The 23,596-nt window shown below is 32.6% G+C and overlaps 3 protein-coding genes across 4 annotated transcripts; 1 reads left to right on the forward strand and 2 right to left on the reverse strand.

Annotated features, from left to right (window-relative positions):
* The first annotated feature begins 1,045 nt into the window (after nucleotides 1-1,045).
* LOC134241635 (hemicentin-1-like) lies at nucleotides 1,046-9,949 on the forward strand. Of its 2 annotated transcripts, XM_062723668.1 has the most exons (15): nucleotides 1,046-1,469; nucleotides 3,492-3,788; nucleotides 4,068-4,358; nucleotides 4,481-4,695; nucleotides 5,196-5,357; nucleotides 5,498-5,536; nucleotides 6,677-6,824; nucleotides 7,022-7,315; nucleotides 7,426-7,716; nucleotides 7,943-8,137; nucleotides 8,246-8,338; nucleotides 8,427-8,714; nucleotides 8,870-9,001; nucleotides 9,166-9,211; nucleotides 9,326-9,949. In XM_062723668.1, the coding sequence occupies exons 1-15, from the start codon at nucleotides 1,424-1,426 to the stop codon at nucleotides 9,600-9,602; spliced, it is 2,814 nt and encodes a 937-aa protein (XP_062579652.1). In that variant the 5' UTR covers nucleotides 1,046-1,423; the 3' UTR covers nucleotides 9,603-9,949. The 2 variants fall into 2 exon arrangements, with proteins under 2 accessions (XP_062579652.1, XP_062579653.1); XM_062723669.1 differs by lacking the exon at nucleotides 5,498-5,536 and having other exon boundaries at nucleotides 1,047-1,469.
* A 687-nt stretch (nucleotides 9,950-10,636) lies between these two features.
* LOC134241658 (uncharacterized) lies at nucleotides 10,637-12,076 on the reverse strand. The gene is made up of 4 exons (XM_062723693.1): nucleotides 11,364-12,076; nucleotides 11,145-11,250; nucleotides 10,961-11,044; nucleotides 10,637-10,679 (listed from the first exon to the last, which is right to left on the reverse strand). The coding sequence occupies exons 1-4, from the start codon at nucleotides 11,971-11,973 to the stop codon at nucleotides 10,637-10,639; spliced, it is 843 nt and encodes a 280-aa protein (XP_062579677.1). The 5' UTR covers nucleotides 11,974-12,076.
* A 342-nt stretch (nucleotides 12,077-12,418) lies between these two features.
* Nucleotides 12,419-15,904, reverse strand: LOC134241659 (putative mediator of RNA polymerase II transcription subunit 26). Its single transcript, XM_062723694.1, has one exon. The coding sequence runs from the start codon at nucleotides 15,902-15,904 to the stop codon at nucleotides 12,419-12,421; it is 3,486 nt and encodes a 1,161-aa protein (XP_062579678.1).
* Between the last annotated feature and the right edge of the window lie 7,692 nt (nucleotides 15,905-23,596).

Here is a 23,596-nt window from a genome sequence, read left to right on the forward strand (position 1 = left end):
TTTACCCTTTAATTCATTTGTTGATACAGGGACATAGCATCGTTTTTGAAAGTGGGCAGGGTGCAGCCAGAGTAAAAAAAATTAACTTATCTGAAAAATTTGACAAGCAAAAAATAAATAAATAAATAAATAAGAAAAAAAAAATTCTCCAAACTCTAAAGTCTTATTTCCAGGGTCTGGGGGTGGGGTGGGGTTGTTGAGTGTTTAGGGTTGGTTAGTAGGATATAACTCTTTTTCAGTAACACATTTTACTCATGCACAACTACATGTACATTATCCTTATTCAACTACACTGCGACAAAAAGAACAACTGAGGGCAACCAGAATTTCGTCTATTTCGATGAACATTTTCAATAGTAAAAAATTTGTGTCGGCAAAAATATTGTCCCCCCCTTCTGATGCTACATGCCTGTGATATCATAATTGATGCAATAATTGAATTGTTCTCTAATGTTCAATTAGTTATTGCTCTTTTCAATTAATTCACTTCATGTGCGCAAAAATTATTTTAAAAGAGAATTGAAGCAGCTACTTATTTATTTAATTACTATTATTTCAAGTTATCATATCCATATTTTATATATAAGTGATCTCATTAATAGAATTGTCCCGTTTAAAAGAATTGATGTGCAAATGAATTCCTCGAACAAAATTGTAAAATATCTCAGAAATAAAGAGATAACAATCATTTATACTGCAGTGTAAATAACTTTTTTTCATCAATTATAAATGAATTTATTATTGCTCTCGTCAATTAATGCACGCATCAATTTATGCGATGATAGCAGTAATGGAAATTTACAGTATATTTAATGAATTATAGATATCTTCAATTATCTGAGTAAATCTTAATTTGAAGATCCAGTTTAAAGGTAGTAAAACAGGAAAGAGACGACGGACCACAGGCGCTTCTAAGAGTGCTACCCAGACTCTTTTCTCGTCGTTTTGAATAGAGTTGTTCCTCTTGATTTTTTTAAATTTTTGAAGCCCTTTATCGACAGGTTCGGTCTAACACATGATACTTGGCTTTAATAACAGATATACAAGGTCCATTGTTTTAATATATTCTTCATTATACAATGGAGATTACTTGAGCGGAGTGGACTGTTACAATCTTATCTGTTTGGCGCGGTATCGATGTTGCACGGCATAGAGGGGAACCATAGCGTGAACTGAAGAAAAACAAACGACCCCCGCCTCAAAGAAAAAAGTGTATTGACAAGCCTGACATGGATACTGCATTTAAATGATTTATTTTTGTCTTATAGCAGGTCGCTCTGACTTGCAACTTCGAGTTTGAAAAGGAAATATTAGATTTAGATTAATATATGGGAGTTTTTGAAGATCGAGTTGAGAAACGATGGAACTATTAAAAATTTGGATTTAATTTCATTTATGTGACTAAAATGAACAAAATATAGAAATGTTATCAAGGATTTTGTTATTATTAGTATTTCATTATGTGACAGGTTTGTATTTTGTTAATACTAAATGTTGGTTTCACGGTTAAAGTGAGAAATAAATATTTAACATGCATAGCAGCATATGTTCTGTACATATAACAAGTTAACAATTTTCACTTGTCAACGAGTACAAATTGTTATTTACAAATTTAAAATTTTCAATTTAACAGATGTTAGAATTAATTGGCCGTTAGTTTTGCCTAAAAGTGTGTTTGTCTTTATAAACTTTAAAACATTTTTTTTTTATTTTTAAAATCCAGAAAAACTTGAGAATGTTATATTAATTATGAAGAAAAAAAAACTGTGGGAAAAAACTCGCTCGACTTGATTCTTGTCCCATAAGATCTGCGTTAAACATCTGTAACCAATTCGGTTGAAGTATTCTGCACTTCTGTTGGGCAATGGAGTTTCTTTTTGTGATATAAATATTTTAGGTGTTTGTATTTATATATAGGCCAAAAAAAAATGTTTTTATTTATTCTAAATTCACTTTTCCTTTTCATTATGATTGAGACAAGGTAGAATAATTTTCTACCAATTTTCCTCTTAACTTTTGAGAAATTCAAAATATTTCTTTCATTTGATGTATACGTTTCGAATTTTAAGATGGTAAAACATTAGAACCTTAAATCTTTCACATATTACTAGTAAAGCCGACACAAACATACGGGTAGTTCAGATGTATAATTATTGTTTACCGACAAATATTTCCCTTTCTAATTTTTTTCTCTGCGATAACTCTTTGAAAGTTGTCGGAATGATAATTCTGAATTTAAATTAGGCAGGTCGATAAGGAGCTAAGGAGGCCTAAAATGCATGCAAATGCGCATGTGTCTCTGTGTCTGACGCTAAGGAGGCAAAATGTGCATGTAAATCTCGTGCGGCTGCCTAGGTGTTTGACGTCATTGGGCGAGGACTACTGAGATTGGCATGGAAGTCCTCGTATAATTTAAGTCTATGTCTACATTTTTAAAGTCTAAATCTACCATTTTATTTCACAATGTATTTGAAGGGACATCAACATAGCATAACGGGCTTCGCCCGTCATGCAAATTATCCCATGTTTCCCACTATTGTTGATGGCCTGGCATACTCTCCTAGCTAGACAATGATTCCTTAATAATGTTGAAATTCATATGGCGACTATATAGTTATACTGTATATGGCCTCCCTCAATAGAACCGAGAAGAAACGTTTACCAAACTACAAATCTTATTTTCAACTCGGAATCAAAGGTTATTTTCAACTCGGAATCAAAGGTATTTGAATCATATGCTCCCATGTGATAAAAACAAGATTACCAAATTCTCTTTTGAAATATTAAATCGTTATTATATGAAGATCTGCTATACGAGTACATATAATTTGTACTTGGTTTGAATTAAGTTTTTGAGTTCTGTGTTTTCTATTCCCGAGGCTTTTATATCTGAAAATTTTCACTATAGTTAAAAAAGTCTTTAGCTCACCTTAGCTGAAATTTTTCCAAAAAAAAAAGTCAAACTCCAACTCATGGTCAACATTTTTTGTTAATAAAATGAATACACATACAAAATACATAATATTAAAGCTCTTGCATTAACCCTTCAAAACGTGTGATCAAGGATACATTTTTTTTAAAGTGGGTTAAACTCCAAGGTTAGATTTAAAAAATATTGGTTTCTAAGGAAATTGCATTTACACAAGGAATACATTTCTGAAATATAAAAGCCCTAACACTTACAAAAGTTATTATCAAGGTTAAAGTTTAATAAGTTCTTGTGTAAAAGTGGACCAAACTCAAAGATCAAGGTCATGAAGTCAAACATGTTGGTACCCAAAAAAAAGTCTTGTCACAAGGAATGCACATTTGAAATATGAAATCATAGCTTGAATCAGTAAAAAGATATGTGCAACGTAAAAAAAATGTTGGACAAACATATACATGTACAGACAGATTGACGAACGGACAGAGCAAAAGTATACCCCGAATCCTCTATTACTGGAACATAAAAAAGGTAATTTTTATACATTAAAGTTTTCTCTTTTCAGCATCTTTACTGAAAGTAAATCCAGATTCTGATGAATGGATTCGTTATGGAAGAGATTTAAGTGTCACTTGTACCTACTCATCAAAGCACCAGGAAATTATTCAACTGTTTCACGATAACAGTGTGGTAAAAGTCAGCGATCAGGTGACCATTACGTCAGAGACGTTCACGGAAGATGACGGAAAGCAGACGACAGTCTTCAAATACGTCAAGACTGACGTCAATTTCGGCGACTCGGGAACCTACGAATGTAGGGCAGACAATATGAAAAAGAGCGTCAAAATTCAAGTTGTCCAAGGTATTTATATTTATTAGATCTATGTACATTTACAACAGAGCATAAAATATGCAATGAATTTCGTTTTTTACAATCCTCCCATTTCATAGAATCATGTGTTATTGTCAGAAAAAAACATGGTTGAAAGTTTAGCTTGATTTGCTCAAAGCAATTTATGCAATTGATTTAAAATTTGAATAATGCATTAAAATTTCCATAAAATTAAGCTAAATGTTCACCTTGTTATAAAATATTGGGTTATAAATGTTTTTAATACAGAATTTGAAAATACTTTTTTAGGTCGATTAAAGATATTTCCTAAAACCGAGCGAGTGATCGCATTTCAGGGAGAACGTGTGACATTAACTTGTGAATATCAGGGTAGTCATCGACTTCATGTCATGTGGTCTTCAAATTCTGGAAGAGACCTAAAGAAAAGTGGATTTGTCATTGGCAGTATTGTTAGAAGTGGCGAGAACATCCTAACCAAAGTAGACATTTCTAAGTCTTCAGCCAGTTTTTCTGATTCTGGCGAGTACTCTTGTAATGCTGGACCATTTTCCAAAACTGTAACTTTGGAAGTTTATCAAGGTAAACGAACAGTTTTGAAATTAACAATTTTTGATCAATTACTTGGAATATTTCACAGAAAGGTTAAAATATCTTTTTAAAAAACATGAGGAAATGTAATACAAGATCTTCTTTGCTAATAGGTGAATGCAGCAACAATTTGGTGACGGGGCCAGATGGCATTGCTGACAATCACATGACCGCATCCTCCTACTACGAGGATTCTGTGTATGTGGACAGCCCTGACCGAGCGAGATTAAATCTCGAGGACGAGAGAGTGCAACGAGAGAACGGGAACTTTGTTATTTTGGGTGGAGGGTGGATGGCAGACGGACAAAGCAAAAGTCAATGGATACAAGTGAGATTGAGCATATCCACGTACTAAACATTTATAGTTCCCAATATCCTGTATTGTTTTGTATCACATTTAAAGGGATATACCAGACTTAAATATATCTTTAATCAAATAATTGTTGACAACTAAGGTTTAAAAAAAATGTTTGTTTCAATCAAGTCGAAAATACATGACCCAAACTTTTTTTTTTAGCCATTTTGTATTATTATTTTTTCCCCCAATTTTTCAGGATATTGAAACTGTTTCATTTTCATTTTTTTGTCTTTATCAATCAGTAGTTTATACCAAGAGTGGAGCTTATTCATGTATAGTAGGCCTATGAAAAAAATCTATTTTATGTTATCTAACAAAAATCTGAGAACTTTTTTTTTCAAAAAAAAAAAAAGAAAAAAAGAATGTCTACCTACCTACCTAGTCTAAAATTATAGGTCAGCAACTGCAAACAAAGAATTTTTTAAGCTTGACCTAAAATGATTTCAATCAAGTCGTATGTACTCTTTCAGGTTGAATTTAAAGCACAAAGTGTCGTTCGTTCAATTTTGACTCAAGGTCGATTTGAAGAAAGGTGTTGTAACAAGTCAGACTGGATCACAGAGTTCAAAGTTCATTTTAGCCAAGATGGAATCGTCTGGCACAAATATAAAGACCAATCTGGAAATGACTTGGTAAGTCAAAGAAAAATTGAGTAATCATTTGAAAACAATTTTAATGGGACTTTTTTTTATTGTTCAAGAATAATTTTTAAAATATAGTTATGACAGTAATGTATGAAAGAAAGACTTGACCTTTCATGTTCAATTTTCAGCATAATTCCCAGATACGTAGGTCCAAACAAAATAATCTGGTAACGGCATTTTACTATTTGTCATAACATGCTATAGGCTAAGCTTGTGGGAAGGTAATAATAAACCTAATATGTAAATTATAAACTGAATAATGAATACATGTATATATTTATTTATTTATCCTTAAGTTACCCATTTTATCTTTAATATTTCAGCATTATCTATAGAATAGGTTGTGGTGGAATTACAGTTAAAATTTACATAGATTTCTTTATTTCTTTTCTTAGATAGATTTCTTTTGTATTATAAGTGGAAAAATATACAATGTATTACAAATAAAATTACTTGTATATCTTTGTAAAATTTTGAATCGTTGATTAAATTGAATATGATCAAAATTATTCTCTAAAATCACATTTTTAAGTGGAAAGAATTTTATGATTCTGCGAACTTAAGAATCTTCCTAATATTTGAAACATCATACGTATTTAATTACATGTATACGCATTTTAATTTCCATCTATCTCACTAACCTTTATATGAAGAAATGGAAATTATTTCTTGACTTTGGATCTCGGGATGCTATTAAAATTACCTAACTGCAAATTAAAAGATGAGCTTGAAATCGGTAGACAGGTTCAAGTAGCTATTAAATCTGATTCCATACCAAACACCTGCTGGCTTAGACGAACTTGTTCCTAGTAGATATATGTATCAAAGATTAATGTTTTACTTCTGCATTGCGTTAAGAATTTTAAATATAGATGCACAGATAAGATCAAAAGTCAAATCATTTATAATTTTTGCTGACACAGATTTTAAGGTTGTGTAACAGTTCCTTTAATTTTTCTCTTTCTCTTCATGTATAGCTATTTTGTAATATTTCTTGATTTTTCAGCAAGAAGTTTAAACATAATGCAAGGCACAAATAAAGAAAAAATATGTGCTAGTTTACATATATAGTGTATAATTTAACAGTTACATCAACTTTAACACACACGATCATTTGTAAAATATGATCAGCTAGTATTTGATGTTTAATACAGATATAAATTTGATCATACACGCTGATTTTTATACTAGAATATATTGGTTAAGCTGTAAGCACACTAAAATATACAATGTACTTATTATTTTAAGAAAAATTTCATGTTTTTTCTCCCACTGTTAGTAAATTCCTTTATGATTTTTTTTTACAGTATTTTCGCGCTAACAGTGATGCCGATTCGTTTGTGGAGAATGACCTCCCCTCCCCCATGATAACCAAGTTTATCAGGATATACCCTACAGCCTGGCACGGCAAGATCGCACTAAGACTGGAGATCAAAGGCTGCCTCATTCCACAGAGTTTGTATCATGCTTCAAGTTTTAAAACAAAGTTGCACTATTGTCACTTCTGAAGAAACTTTCTTCAATGAATTGCTAAAAATAATATTTGCAGTCATAAGGAATATATGTATTTAGAATTTTTAAAAATAAAGAGTTATGGTTTTTTGACAAGTTTATAAATTTTAAGTCAGTTGAAATGACCATATATGTTACAGATTTACGAATTAAGAACCCGGTACAGAGGATAATCAATTTACCAGTCCCGAAGGCATTGGAAATCTCCTGTGAGTACACTGGTCCTAGGAAAGACGAGTTATTCTGGTCAAAGAACTTCGTTCGTATGGGAACTGAAAGTGGCTTCAGAAGAACGTCACTAGAGCAGTTGTCTGGCGGAAGAGTCACCATTACAGATACAATCGTAAAACAGACGACCGATTACTTAGATTCAGGAAATTACACGTGTTTTGTTCCGAACAGCACATTTAGCGAAACTGTGACTGTCCACGCAAGTGAGTGCAATGCTGTGAATAAAATGTAAGATGTGTTTTGATAATCAATCTTTCACTAGATGTCGTTATTATACCAATAAAAAAAATTCTTGTAACTTTTTATTTACCAGTGAAACTTGACAAGAGTCCAAAAATAGAGAGATACTGGGTGTCATCCCAGAATGCTGTTCAACTCTCGTGTGAGTATCGCTCTATCAACCAGCGAGATTTCACATGGGAATATTCTGGTGTGAACATTCACAACCGCCAATTCCAAATCAGTAGAGATATTAAAAGGTCTGACGGTGCTATATTTGTGACGTCGTCTATACATAAATCATACGCTGAGGCCACAGACAGCGGTAACTACACGTGCCGTATTGGAGAAATGTCTCGGTCCTGGGAAGTGAATGTACTCACGGGTAGGGTTTAAATTCTTTTTGCATCTTAAATTGCACAAAATCATGCAATTTATTTTTTTTATATATATAATTCCAATTTAATAGAACATTTCAGAGTAAAAACCCTTTCAATTTGAAAGAACATTTCAGAACAATAACCCAAACGAGATTCTTTAAATTTTTTCACAAAAACTTCGACAAAGATTGAAAGATTACAACTCATTTTGTATTTTATTTTCTTTTAAAGTGAATGGTAATGGTTCCTGGCAGGCAATAACACCAAACAAAACAATGTATCTGGAATGTGATGTAAAAGGTTTGCCAAACGATGCTCCTTTTCAAATGTTCTGGACAAAGGAAGGGGTACCACTAAAAGAAGTGGACTCCAACGGAAGAATGAACTATTTCCCAAATTCAAGAACTCTTCAAATTATTCGAACTCGTACGTATGATATTTTGAAAAATCGGGTGATGTCAACTTCGATGTAATTTTAAGTTTCCAAAGAAATCAGTAATGATTAATTATCATTGAAATCCGCATTTCATTTAGAGCCCTCAGACGCAGGAAAATATGAATGTAACATACTACTAGAAGTGGGGACCCCTGCTCAGCAACAGGTTTCCATCACAAAGGAAATATATGGTAATTGAAATACACCAACATGCTTTAATTGATGTTTGATTTCTTAATTTAAAATTAGACAAAAGTCACTTAAAGTCTTTACTTTCAGCCCCACCCAGAACTATGATCGATGGCATGAAAACTATAAACGTTGGAGATTCCCTCCACATGTATTGTAAAACTTCTGGATACCCACCGCCATCTATCGTTTGGAAGAAGAACCAGAAGAGTCTATCGGAATTAGCTTCTCGGGTCACTTTCTTGCCGTATGGGGGTTTGGAAAACGGGCACCTTGTTGTGTTTGACGTCTCAGGCAGTGAAGCCGGGGAATACACATGTGAGGCCAAGTCTGACTACTTTAAATCGGCAGAGTCACGCCTTCAAGTGGAAGTAAAGGGTAAAGATATACATGTATATGAATTGCTAAGTAAATATATTAATGTCATTTAGAGCTTCATTTATCCTGTTCTCAAAGAGGGAGTGAATCTATTTTAACATCATGTAAGTACTCCAAAAATGCCATATTTGTGTATGTTTCCGTGTATATTTCAGAGGTATCATTAGCTACTAGTCCTCCACTGTTAATTGCTATCATCGTTGGTAGTGTTGTGGTCTGTTTTGCAATCATCTGTTGTGGAGTGTACGTCAAATGTAATCGAAGGGCCAAGAAAAAGAACTATGCATGTAAGCCTCAACGTGTCTATATTTATATATAATAGGTGTCACTTTTCCCCTGATTTGGTATAACATTTGTCCTGTGAAATAGCTGGGTCTGGGGGACTGTTGTGTCAACACAGAAGTGTTTTTATTCTTTCAAATGTTGATGGATATCTAAATATATTTTTCAGATGATACAGATAGTCTTGAAAGACTCCGCCAATCAAGACCACGCTTGTAAGTTCACCTTAGAATACATGTATATTCTTTGTCAATATTGAACCTTTACGAAGTTAAAAATGTTTTAAATGTTAATATATAAAAACAACATCGTTATCATTCATATTGCAGACCAAGAAACAACACTTTTGAAGAAGATCAGCCGAAACTTATGAAGCTGATTGCAGACGAGAATCATTTCTACTCCAAAAGACCCCCAATGTCCTCCCCTCCATTGTCTGTGGCATCACAAAGAAGTGTGGGGACCTTTGAATCAGTGTCTTATGAACGGGAACCTTTTCGTCCCAAACTGGCCACCCCTGACCCAACCTTGACCGACGATGAGGAGGGGTACAATACAGGGTCAACACGAGAAAAGGTGCGATTCTCCTTTGAAGACATTAAATGATGTTTATTGACAATTTTGATCAAAAGTGCAATGTGAACAGAGTATGAGCAACATTCCATTTTTTATACATGTATTTGTACACATACGCATACTATTGTTATTAATATGGTTCATAGCTTTTGTGTTTTCTCCTTATATGTTAAAAATCTGAGAAGTGAACATGTTTTGTGTCAAATACCAAACTGAAATTTATTCACATCAAACGCATAGATTACAATCTCTTTTGTAATGGCAATGCAAATCAATCAAAGAAAAAATATATCATGTTTACATGTCCTCATACAAAGCATATCAGTTTTATATCTGTATTATTCCAAATATTTACAATAAAAATGTACAAAATATAATACATTACTTATTACAGCAAAACTGTTTACTTGACAATATCTAACTTTAAAATAACAAATATTATCATTCAAGCTTGATTTTTCGTTCATAATACATCAACACACATAGTATTAAAAATATGTTTTTTATATAGATATATAAGATAAAAGTTATATTTCTTTTTCTTCTAGAAAAGTTCCAAATAATATATGCTAAATACATCATCGGTATATAAACACAAAGAAGATAACAATTTGACAAGAAGAAGACAATCCATTTTGTAATGGCAATGCAAATACCAAAAAATATATCAATAAAAATACATATCATAAGTTTTATATCTGTATTATTCAAATTGTTACATAAAAATGTACAAAATATAATATATGTACATTACTTATGCAAAACTACACATGTCAATTTAAATAATAAATGAAAATTCAAAATTAAACAAACATGAACACACAAAAAAAAAGTTTATATAATATTTATAACAAAAATGAATGTTTGATCTCTAGAAAAGTTTCAAACCCTTACATAAATAAATCATTCTATTCAAAGATGTAAAAATTTACATGTAATATTTTAAAACGAATTGCAAAAATGAAAGGTTATAACTTTTTCTTGTCCTCTCTTGCATATTCCAGAATTGTCTTTGAAAAACGGAATTGAATTAAACAAACCTTGAAAAATTTTTTTTTTAAAGGTCATCGAAGATCAACATACGTCACAACTGGTACATAAATAGTCCTATAACCAGAAACAATAAAAAAAACATAATTTATAAACACGATTGCAATTTTAGAATGAAAAAGAATTTGTACATACATATAATTAAAATTGTACAGAGATCATCTGTCAGACGAAGGTTGAAATAGACATTCAATTGGTTTTTAACATCTCAACATAGATGTAATTCTGGTGCAATTCCTAAATATACTTACGTGTAAGAAATTTGATTCATCAGCTTTAACTGCTAAAACTTATGAGATGATACATCTTCAATGGTCTGATCATATAGTATTATTTACCTTGATCTGTAGTAAGTGTTGACCCCCCACGAAACTTTCTCTTTGACTTGTTCTCGTTGTTGCCTTTTATTCCATGTTATGATACTGTTGAATGCAAAAAAAGAAACTCAGATTTGCAAATACGTTTATTGTGTACATAAAATACAACATATATTAAAAGATTTTTGAAGCAAAATGTACTTACACTCGGCATTGACCAACGATTGTATCGAAAACGACAGCATTCCCTTGGTATCTCATCTTGTATGACGGACACGTGTTTTTTCGACCTACTGTACTTGTATTGATCGCTGCAATAAAAAAAGAATTTTCAATTTATCATTGACAAAATATAAAGAAAAGTATACTAACTTCTTTATTGTATATTGGATTAACAGAAAATATTGTGGTCACTGTTTCAAACCTGTCCATGTTCCTTCCATTTCTAAAGCAATCTCCCTGGCATTTTCTCGCACTGCGTCCTTCCAAGAGCCACTAAATATATTGTCCCCTGCCGCCCCGACCCCCTGAGGACCCCTTCCACCTCTTCCTCCAGACTGACCATCTGTTGTTGTGGCGTAATCATTTTCATATTCATACTCTCCCTCCTCTTGAGTTGTTGATTGCTGTGTTGGTTGTTGGGTTTGTTGTGAAGACATTGTTTGTTCCTCTTCAGCCTCGTTTTCATTTTCAACGGACGTTGTATTGGAACTTGAGGTTGTACCACTTTGTTGTGTCGTTTGTTCTTCTGTTTCTTGTTCCAACTCATTTTCGCTGTTTGTAGTTGAAGGATTAGAGGTGGTTTTCACTGCTTGTCGAAGTGCATTTCTAGCTGTTGGTAATTGCCCTTCCTGTTCTAGTTTATTTTCGCCGTTTGTGGTAGTTGGATTTGGAGAACCTGTGACAATCGGCTGTGGAGGAGAATTAGGTTTCTGTCGCCCTAAGCTAGGCATATTCTGTCTGGCTAAACTGTTGGCACTTTTTCTGTTTGGCAATGTAGATTTCTTAATGATTGCTCCAGAAGAAATGACCATTCTCCGATCGGTTTGAGTATTTCTATGTTGTCCATTTACTTGTTTGATTGGTTTCCAAATTCCTGATTTTGAAGGAGGGTATCGCCCTGTGGGATTATTTCTACCAGACAAAATTATATTTCCCTGACAGCTTTTTTATATCCACTTGTGAACAGACATTTTCAATGGTTTTTGTTTCTGTGGATATTGAATCTTTTGTTTGTGAAGTTGTTTGGACAGCAGGGAAACATTAGGGATTTTTGTTATCTTTTCTACCTTAACTGCTGTACTTTGATATTCTTGGGCAATGTGGTTATCTTTATTTTGAAAATCTGTTAAGTTTCCATTTAACCGGGATTTCATTTCCGAAATTATATTTCTACCTCCTCCTCTTTTTGCTCCATTTAATTGTTCTCGTGTATTATTAACTTTTTGAACTCTCCATTCCATGTTATGAGACTGTTTGTTATTGGGCAGTGTGGATTTCTTTAAATTCGGAGATTATCTTCTCAGCTGAATTTATTCTAAAGTTATCTGGATTATATGACTTATGGTGCAAATTAGATCTTGTTGGAATCCTCGATTGTTTCTCTATCATATTTGATTGCATGCTGGAAAAACCATGATCTCTTGTGGGTTTATCGTACCTTTTTCTACCAAAATAACTTTTTGTTTCTATTTGAGACAATTTTCTCATTTCATTTTGTTTATTTCCCCCTTTAAGTGCCTGTTTCATCGGTATTGCATTTGAATAAGGAATTAATTGTATATTTTGTGCCTGAATCATTTTACTCTGTGCTCTTCTACTATGACTTAACCCTGCAGAATTAGGAGCAACCATCTTTGAATCTGGTTTCTGCTCAGTCTCTAGCAAGGTTAGTTGTAATTTCTTAGCAGGTGGTGGAGGACGATTTATATTAGCTAATCTTCCATCAATGGATGCTGAAGAAAGCGAAAGTCTGTTTTCGTCATTACTAGAATTAGAATAGCTGAACACACTATTTGTAGGTACTTCAATCTGATCCAAGACAATGGGTGGTTCTGGTGGACTCTTCTGGTGACTGTTTGTCATTTCTCTTTGACCAAGTTCCTTGGTTAACCGTGTAGGGATTTCTGGCAGTTTTATGTGAACATTACCCTGGCTTGGAATATCAGGATATATATCTACTTCAGTGTCGGTCTTGGTGGATGATTGTTTTTTAACTCTTGAAGGAAAACCTTCTGATATTATATTGGGTGGTTTTGGCGGTTGTGACTGGCCTTTTCCTGGAAATTTAGAAACTGAATTTACACCTGTTTTAAATTTATTATCAGGAACATTGGGATAAGGCAAGTTTAGAGGTTTTGGAGGGTTGGTAATATTCTTTGCGCTCAATGTCTTTGTGAAGCTTGGTTTAACCTGCTGCCTGCTCTCTATGTTAGATGTTAACTGGGATAAATTCATATCCATTTTATTTGTTTTGGCTTGTGAGTTTTTGTATTTGTAAGACATTCTGTCATTGATACTTCCGTCCCAAGATGATTTCGAAATATCTGATGGAATGGCCGTTACTGAAGTTGGCATGTGTGACAGAGTAGATATTGGTCTCTTCTTGAGAGAGTTGTCTTTCTCCGTATTAGGAGCATTTTCTTTGAATGAAACAGTCCCAGCAGGTTTCGAAAGTGAAGGTGTAATTTTCCGACCTTTTGACCCAGAAGGATAAATCTCTGGAGAAATGATGGGTTTCGATATGACAGCATGTTTTTCAAGTCTATTGAGTTGAACATTTTTCCCCTGTGATGCTGTCTGGGAAAGGCTAAATAAAGAATCTATTTTTTTCGGTGCAACTTTTCCTCTGTACATAGGAGAATTTGATGCATTCTTACTTGGGTCTCTTGAAGGCTGTTGATTAGAGATTTTAGCGGTTGATTTATCAGGCAAAAAAGCATCAACCCATGTTTTCTCAATTTTACTCGAAAAGTTTGGTTTCCAAGTTGTAGATTTCCGGACAGTAGAAGGGAACAAGGCGTTTATTTTCTTTCCATTTTTGCCATTAACAATATTATCACCCGGCTTTGTTTGGACCTTTTTGTTTTCTTTATTATTCAAATTATTACCAATCCTCTGGGAGTCCAATGTCTTTCCCATCTGGTGAACTCTTGAAAGATTATTGGCAGTGATCGATTTCCTGTTGCTGTATTGTTGAACATTTTTATTAACATTTAGGTTATTAGTTTCGACCACATTAGAACCCGGTAGCTTTCCCACTGTATTACTTCTAATTCGTGATTCTTTATTCCCAGTGATCAGATTATTGTTAACCTGTTGATGATCAGAATTAGTGTTTGTATGAAACGTACCTCTGTTTGATAGGATGTTTTTGGATGTCTCCATGTTTATCGGTGCTTGTTCATGGGTTGTTTTTCCTGTTACACTGGCTAAACCTTGCTGCTGTTCATTAGACTTAAATGGCTTAAGAATATTTGGTTTAGGATTTATGATGTCATAGGATTTCCACGCTTGAGGGTGATCAACGTGCAAGTTAAACGATTTATCATTTTTGGCTGGATCAGAAACCGTCGGCAGCTTGTATTTGTTCTTTAGAAATCTCTTTTCTGCCTCTATGGGAATAGAAACTGTTTGCTTGTTTTGAGAAGTTCCATAAGAGGACTTTTGCTTCAGACTTAAATTACCCGAAGGTTTTCCTTTCTTTGTCTGAAGATCAGTCCTTGCTTGTAGAGCTGGTTCTTTTACGACTGTTGAGATTGAATCTAAGTTGCTTTCTTTCATTTTGATTCCACCACTCTTATGGAAGTTTTCTCCCTCTGTCTTGTTCGCGGTTGCCGATAAAATGCTTTGAGGAGACTTTTCCAATTCTTGCATCGTTACGTCGTTTGATTTAAGTGGTGATGCCTGTGTATTCAAACCACGTCCCACACCCGCTTTTGGTTTATCACTTCCAGCTGGTTGGCTTCCAACAGAAGATTCAGGAGAGAAGTTGTTGTTGTTGTTGTTGAAGTTGTCAGTACTTTGTCCTTCGGGAAAACTAGGAAAATTGTACACGTCTTGATCAAGCCCAAAAAGATCCATAAAGCCAAAGTAATCTTGCTCGTACTCCGATTCTTGTGTTGTCATGTCAGCCGTAGTGGTTGTCGGTATTGTTGATTTATCTTCTGCCTCAGGAGCATCAGTAGTCTCGTTCTCATGTTCGACTTCCTGTTTATTGGTAGCTGGTGTTTGAACATTTATCTTTTGACTAGACTTTATACTCATTTTGTTAGTATTTGATTTAATTCCTTGTATGTTGGACTTTGATGACTGTTTAGCAGATGGTGTATTTTCATGATCGGGTGATGCTTTTGAGGGACTTTGATGACTAGAGGAAGGATTCACTATTTCCTCCAAAAAACTTGTTTGTTCTTTTTGAAGTGATTTTGATGGATATTTCTCACCTGTAGCGTTTTCATTCTGTGCCCATTGTTTCGAATCCATTCCAACACTTTTCAATGCCTTTTTGCCATATTTTTTACGAATGTGGTCGTTGTACTTTTTTCTAAGTTTTTGTATTTGTCTTTGCCTCTGTTGACTTTTTCGAAAATTTTTAATCCTTCCCTGACTATTCTGGTAGTTTTTGTTCCTCCTGCCATACTTTCTTAACCTTTTACCTTTCCCCGGTCTCTTTGAGCCTCGTCTACCTGAACGGTGATTTGCACGTCTACGCTTTTGTTGGTCAACAATGGAGGATACAATGGCGACAGAATCTTCCTCTGAAGAGGAACTATCACTGTCGTCAAACAGATTGGTCTCAGTCTTGGAGCCGGGAATATATGATGAGGACTTCACCACGCCAGCCTCGACCGTAGATGACTTGAGGTCCTCAAGGTTTCCCCAAAACCAACCAAAGCTTAATCCCCACTGACAGTGCACCGCTTCCCAACCTACAGGAAATATATAACTTCGTAGAAATATCATAAGTTCATTTACAAAATGTTCAAATATTTAAAAAGGCCTTTTTCTGAATAAAAATGCGAACTCTTCTTTTTTGAAAAAAACAACCATGCAGATTATTAAGGTTACAACTATTTTCTGCAAAAAAAGAACAAGAAATAGACGTTTTCAAAGGTAGTAAAAATAAATCATGTTTTCCAAATCTCCACCATTAATATTGTGCATGTAAATGCAGATTTGGTTAATTGTTGATATTTCAAATCTGTAATGCTTTGATTTTCTTCATGTAAATGTTTTTTCCTGGAATGTCCGTCATTCTTTAATTAGTATATTGTCTATGACCTATCCCAGCAAAGCTGTTATGTTTATATTTAGAATAAACCAGGAACATAGAAAATAAACCTTGTTTCGCCTTAATTACAATCTTGTGTCGTTGTTGTTTCTTCCTACGACGATTTTCCTGTACAGGAAAATTATATATTTCTCTCCTTCGGTCGTAGAAAACAATGCTTTAAATCAGCCATGCGTGACAAGGGTCTAAGTAACATATAGTGCAAGTGGACACTCGTCCGTGTCGCTACAACCCTAAACCGAGACGAAACATGCGCAAATATTGACACTCTGAGTGGTCATTTTTACCCGTATCTGTGATCATTTTTCCTGTAACCTGTATGATTTATATTGAGACGAAAACACATTTTTAGAAGAGGTAAAAATTTTTAACCACATGTGAATAAAAAAAACTTTACTATAAATATAATAATCTTCAGTTAATAGTTATGATAAAAAAAGGTTATTATGGTACGTTGATATAAATGAATATCAATCTATGTGAAACATTGATATTGTCTTAAGTTTAATACATGTACTGAGTAGTTGCGCCATGGTTGATCGGATTCGCCTTATTCCACAACTTCCATAGCAAAATAGAGTTGCAAGAACTAGGAACATTTGTAAACTGTTATAAATATCTCTGGAACAACAAAATAGGTAAAAAAAATACTTTCGTTTTTACAATCGCTTCTTTGATAAAAAGTCCAAGAAATAAGAAAGTACACATTCCACACCTGTGAAATAATTACCTGGTGTCAGAGTGTTTTTGATAGAAAAAAAAAAAATAAAAATTACAATGAACATAGAATTTGATAGTTTTTTTTAAATGAATGAAAAAATAAATATATTATTTAATTTACTCTGCAATAATTACAATGGAAGCAGTTTAATACGCAATTTTAAAAGAACAGACTAACAAAATCATATATCCTTTCATTCCTTATTAAAATAAATAAATAGAACTCTAGAACTTTAGTCTTAAATGTTTTGAAAATGGTCAGTACTTACACAAACCAAAAAGTAAAATCCAAAGAAAATATTTTGGAGCCATCGCATTCAAAGAAAATGGAACTTTTTAATAATGAACAGTTATTCCAGAAGACAACCATTAACCCTCAGAGACTCAATTGACCACTCTGACGAACATCAAATTATCCACTCTAGCGTACATCTTAGAACAGGTATGAAATCCCGTTCTGACAAAATTAACACGCATAGCCAGGGTCTCCAAAGAATAGCTAGCATTGTCTTACAGTTCGAAATGACGGTCAGATTTTACAGGTGTTTACCATTAAGACTTTTTTTGGTTTTCTAAAATAATGACATTTTTAGAATCCATTGAATTCAAAGTACATAGTACCGGTATACTCAATAATATTATAAGTATTTATATCGTATTCTTACATGTTTTTAAAGACAATTCTACATGTATTATATCTTAGAAAATGAATGAAAAAAAGAAAAGGTGAGAATTTGGAAAATATATTTTTCTAAATCATTTGCGTGGAGAGAGAGAGAGAGAGAGAGTTTTCATTCTTGTTCTTCTATGAAACACACTTGATGAAATTTTTTATATTACAAAAATAACAAAACTGTTTTTCTTTCAATATATCATTTTATCATTCAAGTATAAATAATAAGAAATATAATTCAATACACCAAAAAACAATAATAACAAACAAAACACGATCTGACCCTTATCAATTTGACAAAATAGATTTTGTTTAATATGATGAAGTGAAAAATAAACATACGATCATAGTCTAGTATACGGAATTTTTTTTTAAATACATGCACCACTATTATAAATATAAAATTTAGGGATTGATATTCAGGTCATTTATATAATATATTTTAGATCTAAATAATTGCGAAGAGGAGAGATTTTCAGTGAGGAAAACGTGTGAATAATGCATCTCCGCATTTGAAAATTCATTTCATCTTTGCCTGGGCACAATAAAAGTCAACTAGTGCTAATTGTAACGGGAACCGTTACAGATGTTCCCCAAACGCTCCCCAACTCCCTTTCGGTGCCATATTCCCTGTAAGCTTCATTAAATAAGACAAACTCTGTGCATTTTTGACTTTAACAACGTTTTCCCACAAGGATACCAATTATATTCAATTTTTAGCATTGCACCCAAGCGCATGTGAATGCAGTGCGTTATGACCATATCATCTTGTCTACACTATTTATATATTTTAATATACTATATATTAAAGCATTCAGTCCAAAAGTAATAAAAATCACTCATTCAAAAATTTTTATATTTTTTCCAAATCATTGCGTGCACGTGGAGAGAGAGAGAGAGTATGCATGTGCATGGTTACCATATCTTCTTGTAGAACACACTATCTATGTTCTAAATCCCATCCTGTTTTTTATAACCATTTAAAGTTTCAGCCAATCAGATTGCAGCACACGTGCATCCGCGTAATTTCATGATTTTTTTTATATCATTTTGTAGGATATCCTAATGCATGACTATATTTTAAATTTCAAAGAATTTTCAAAAAACAGGAGAAATAGCAATTTAAAGTATCAGCCAATCAGATTGCAGCACACGTGCATGCGCGTGATTTCATGATTTTTTTTCTATATCGTTTCGTAGGATAAAAACTATGTTTTAAATTTCAAAGAACAAAAAACAAAGGAGAAATAAAAAACGCCAATCAGATTGCAGCACTCGTGCATGCGCGTAATTTCATGATTTTTTTTCTATATCATTTTGTAGGATATCCTAATGCATGACTATATTTTAAATTTCAATGAATTTCGTCAAAAAACAAAGGAGATATTAATTGCCATTTATAGTTTCAGCCAATCAACTTGCAGCACGCGCACATACGCATGCTTTCATGAAAATTCTTATATATCATGTGGTAGATCTTCATAATGTTTTTTTCAAAATTTATTATGACAAGAAACAAGAAAGTTATTATAAATCCAATAAAATGCATGCGCGTGAGATCTTGCTATTTTGACCATGCTATCTTGTTTATTATATATTACATTATAGTTTCAAAAAATTTCATCAAAAAATAGAAAAGTTACGGCAATATCCATTATAGATTTTATTCAGTGCGCGCTCTTGCAAGCACGTGCGCGCAAAATGACCTTTGTTTGGCAACTCTACATAACATGCCTACTAACCCTAAAAAGGTTTCACCTAAGTCGGATGTGTGGTTTACAAGATCACTCGTGGACAAAACAGGAAGAAGAAAAATAATAATAAGAATAATAATAATAAGAAACAGAGTTAATTTCCCCAAGTTTGGGGAACAATAAAATTATTACTTTGATAGTAGATAATTAACGGTTGCAGCTGAAAAAAAATAAAACCCGCGTAAGCGGGCCACATACTAGTGCATTTGTTTTTTGTTTTTTTTCAGTACCCCCATCTGTTACTAGTTACTATCCGAAGTAACAAACCATTTTATTGTTTACACTTACACCTGTACAAATAATCATATAAAACAGGTTTTTAAGTACGTTATACTGTGCATAATTCATATGTATACATGATGTACATCGTACATGTTTCATTGATTGAACTGCATATAATGTACAAGAAATCTACTCAGTTATGTGGTTTAAAAATCAGCGGCATTTGATTTACTCACCTAAAATATATTTAGTTGAAGTAAATTTGCTGTATTTAATTATTAAAATAAAAAAATAATAAATCAGCACATCTAGTTTATTCACACTTGTTCCCACAACTTGAACATCCACATTTGGAACATACATTGTAGTATAACCTGAAGTAAGCTAATAATACTTCATACAATGCAAAGTAACAACTTCTTATTATCAAACAAATGTATATTTACCTGTCAGGTTTATCAAGTAGTAGTACTACATGTAGTAAATGCACTTTATTTCTATATAAATGTACTAGTTCGTCGATAGGCGCGTTAAAAAAATCACGTGCGCTTTTTATTTTATTTTTAAAAAACCATCCCCCATCAAAGTGCGGGGTGGAACAAATAGAGACAGAAGCGGGGCTCAGAGCAAGTGGTTTGGCGGAATCAAGAGCATGTAAGTATCAGGAATATAAACTGTCGAATTTTTTTGGCCTAAATTCCCATACTTCACAGTTATAGTAACCTACAATTTTTTAATTTTGTTTAGTTTCTTATTCACGCATGCCTTACTAGACCTATTGTTGTATATAACATCACGTATATGTTTTTGTAGTCTCTGTACGCTATTGTAAAATGGTAAAGAGATTCAAATAAATGATTGATTGATCGATTGAAGATGATCAACTGATTGGCTTGCGCGATAATTTTATGAATAAATGTCGGCGTTTTTGCAAATTATCACGCAAGCCACTCGATTGGTCACATAATGAAGCCAAAAAAAATGTCTGGCCGTAATTTCTTAAATTAAAGTATAACTGTAGAATAATCAGCGTTCTGGAAGTATTGCAAAAAAATTTCTAAATATTAACCATGGAAACAATATCCATTTCACATTCATTTAAAGCACAACTGGTAAAACAGAATTATGTATCTTTTTGTAATATACATGTACTTGCATTCAAATCAGTCCAGAGGAGGAGTAGCGTTTTGAAAAAGACAGACAGACAGATGGATGATAGACACTTCAAGATCTGATAATCTCTCCTGGTCTCTGATCAGTAATTTTTTTTAATAGCTTTCCTTATTGAAAATATTTTGTTTTAAAATTAAAACTCAAATGAAACAACTGTTGAAAATAATATCCATTTATAAATGCCGTATCTGATATCAGCAATTAAAGCACTGTTTCAAGTAAAACCAGAAGACACAGTGTCTAAGAAATTACTATAAAAATTCAAATACAAACCAAGGAGATACATGTAATCTATACAGCTAAATGAACTAGATCAAATTCAATCAACAATAATTAAAAAAAAACCGCATTCCTGTTTCTTTTTCTTGATAGTTTTAAGAACCCGGAAATAATTAAATAATAACTCAGGTTTCTTTCTCTAATATGAGCATGATGAGCAACAATAAATATAACATTAACATGATAAACAAGATTAAACAGTAAAAGGTGGTTCATGGAGAGAAAAATGCATGTTGTTTAATACTATAATAAATAAAATATAATAAAAGATCTATCTGTAAACTTATTACAAGAAAAAATCCCATATATTGTTAATAAAAAAAATTAATGAAAAATGAAACGGCAAGATCTATTAACTAAAGGATTTTAAAGTACCTTATAGGTACCTCCATGATAAAGATAAAATGAAAAATATTATACAAACAGCATAATGCTATTAGAGTTATTCTTTTAAAAGGGAAATACAAGCTTCGAAGATAAAAAAGAGTATTATAATGCCTAATAAGAAAAGTAATGGAATACTATTCCCAAAGTACTCAGCGGCTGCATTTCATTTCCGGAATTTTTAGCAATTATCAACTTTTCATTTCCAATAAATGTAGTACTTTTAGTAACAGATCTGAACACTTTACTTATGAAAAATTTCAAGAAAAAAATCATAAATAAATCATTGAAATCAAATATCTGAGTTTTGTAAATCTATCAATGACTTAGACATAAGTGTGGTGCTGTCACTGACATTAAATTTAGTACACATTAGATGTGGTTAAAAACTTTATGCTCACTGAACTCTTTTACCTAGACTTAGTGCTACATGTAAAAGCATATGTGTGTATATGTTTTTGTTAAATAAAATTTTCAATATTTTGTAATAAATACTTTTAAAATTCCATTTTCACTTACTTAGAAATCATTGAATTGCCTCACATGTAAATTCCGGAAATGAAAACAAAATTATGTCGGAAATAAAAACAAAAAATGTCGGAAATACTATGCATATTTCCGGAAATGAAATGCAGCGTACTCAGCATATGATAACTGTAACCTAACCAAATACTATAATTTCATAGTCAAAACATGAAATGAATAATTACAGAAAGTTACAAAATAGTACTAGTATGGAATACATATGATGGATGTCACAACGCTACTAAAATTGTGTTTACATCATCAGGTTAGAGTCATTTACAAGACAGGAAAAAGATGATAATATATAAACTATTGTATTGGACTACCAAGTCAAAATTATAGAGAGAAAACAAAACATCAAATACTGAAATATCAGGAGGCTAATGCAATATTATTATCTGAAATAAAAAAAAGAACTTCATGGTTGAACAGAGTCAATATTCTAACAATAACTCATGTATGATTTGTCTGAAGCATGACACAAAATGAAATAAACCTAACAAAAGTCAATATTCAATAACAGAAGGTGTCACAATATGTTTACTTAGAACACAGAGATCAGTATCAGGGGATAGGCAGTGCTCCACCATAATGAATTTAAAATTTATATACAATAAAAGAGATAATCTGAACATGCTCTGTATATTCCAAGAATTTTGAATGAGTCAAAATGATATGCGAATAATTAAGCCACAAAGAGGGTAAAAAATTTATAATATTTAACTTCTCAGCTGAGTACACAAACATTAAAAATTCCAAAATAAAAAAAATCTGGAATTTTACCTTTCAGGAAAAAATTAAGTAGAATAATTCCCACTTATTACGATCCCTTTAACATTGAAAAAAAAAATGTAACAAGAGGCTCACTGTCCAAAATGCTCACCTAAATCACTTTAGCCCAGCAGTTCTCATCAACAGTTTTTATAAATTTCTCTTTTAATTTCATAATGTGGATAAAAAATATAGCACTAACTGAGCTATGTTTTAATCAAAGTTAAAAACATTCAATTTTTTTTTCTTGTACATAAGATTTGAATATTTGGTTTTAACCCAACTTTATCCCAACAGCTCATAAGGTACATGTAACATAACTTTTTCTATATCTCTTGAGAACTCTTCAAGCAACATGAGCAAGGGTACATTTTGGCAAGTTACATTGACTTAAATTGGCTCAGTTGTTGTCAAGAAGTTGAAAATAAGAGAATTTTACAAAAATGACAATGACACAATTGTTACAACAATGGCAACCATGAAATTGAAGACGGACAAATTCTGATCAGGAAAGCTCAATGAGTTTTGCCTAAAAAAATGCATAAAAAATGAAACAAAAAAGAGATCAATATTTAAATTTAGTCATCAAGACATAATTATCCCTCCCCTCTTCAGAGAGGAAAAAACCTTGAAATAAGAGGAAAATTACATTGAAATAATTATAATTTAGATGTGAACACATACATATACATACTGGCATAACAGTTTCCTCAGACCATTTGCTTTCAGCGTTAATAATTATATTTGTAGAATGAAAAGTTGTGTAGATAGAAGTAAACATTGCAAAAATCTTTGATGTTGTACAATAAATTCAACTAATTTCTCAATTAAATCAAAATCCTTTTTTGCTTTGGATTTTTTTT

Source organism: Saccostrea cucullata, unplaced genomic scaffold (assembly GCF_032062105.1).
Source record: "Saccostrea cucullata isolate Sc308-1 unplaced genomic scaffold, CSIRO_AGI_Scuc_v1 ctg267, whole genome shotgun sequence".
Classification (NCBI taxonomy): domain Eukaryota; kingdom Metazoa; phylum Mollusca; class Bivalvia; order Ostreida; family Ostreidae; genus Saccostrea; species Saccostrea cuccullata.

Bases quoted from the DNA above. Each gene is read 5' to 3' on its own strand.
- LOC134241635 (XM_062723668.1), top strand. From the start codon at position 1,424: ATGTTATCAAGGATTTTGTTATTATTAGTATTTCATTATGTGACAG. The intron at 4,359-4,480 runs GTAAACGAACAG...CTTTGCTAATAG, and splicing joins AACTTTGGAAGTTTATCAAG to GTGAATGCAGCAACAATTTG. The intron at 4,696-5,195 runs GTGAGATTGAGC...GTACTCTTTCAG, and splicing joins GCAAAAGTCAATGGATACAA to GTTGAATTTAAAGCACAAAG.
- LOC134241658 (XM_062723693.1), bottom strand. From the start codon at position 11,973: ATGGTCATTTCTTCTGGAGCAATCATTAAGAAATCTACATTGCCAAAC. The intron at 11,045-11,144 runs GTAAGTACATTT...TGCATTCAACAG, and splicing joins ATCGTTGGTCAATGCCGAGT to TATCATAACATGGAATAAAA. The intron at 10,680-10,960 runs GTAAATAATACT...TTCTGGTTATAG, and splicing joins AACACTTACTACAGATCAAG to GACTATTTATGTACCAGTTG.
- LOC134241659 (XM_062723694.1), bottom strand. From the start codon at position 15,904: ATGATATTTCTACGAAGTTATATATTTCCTGTAGGTTGGGAAGCGGTG.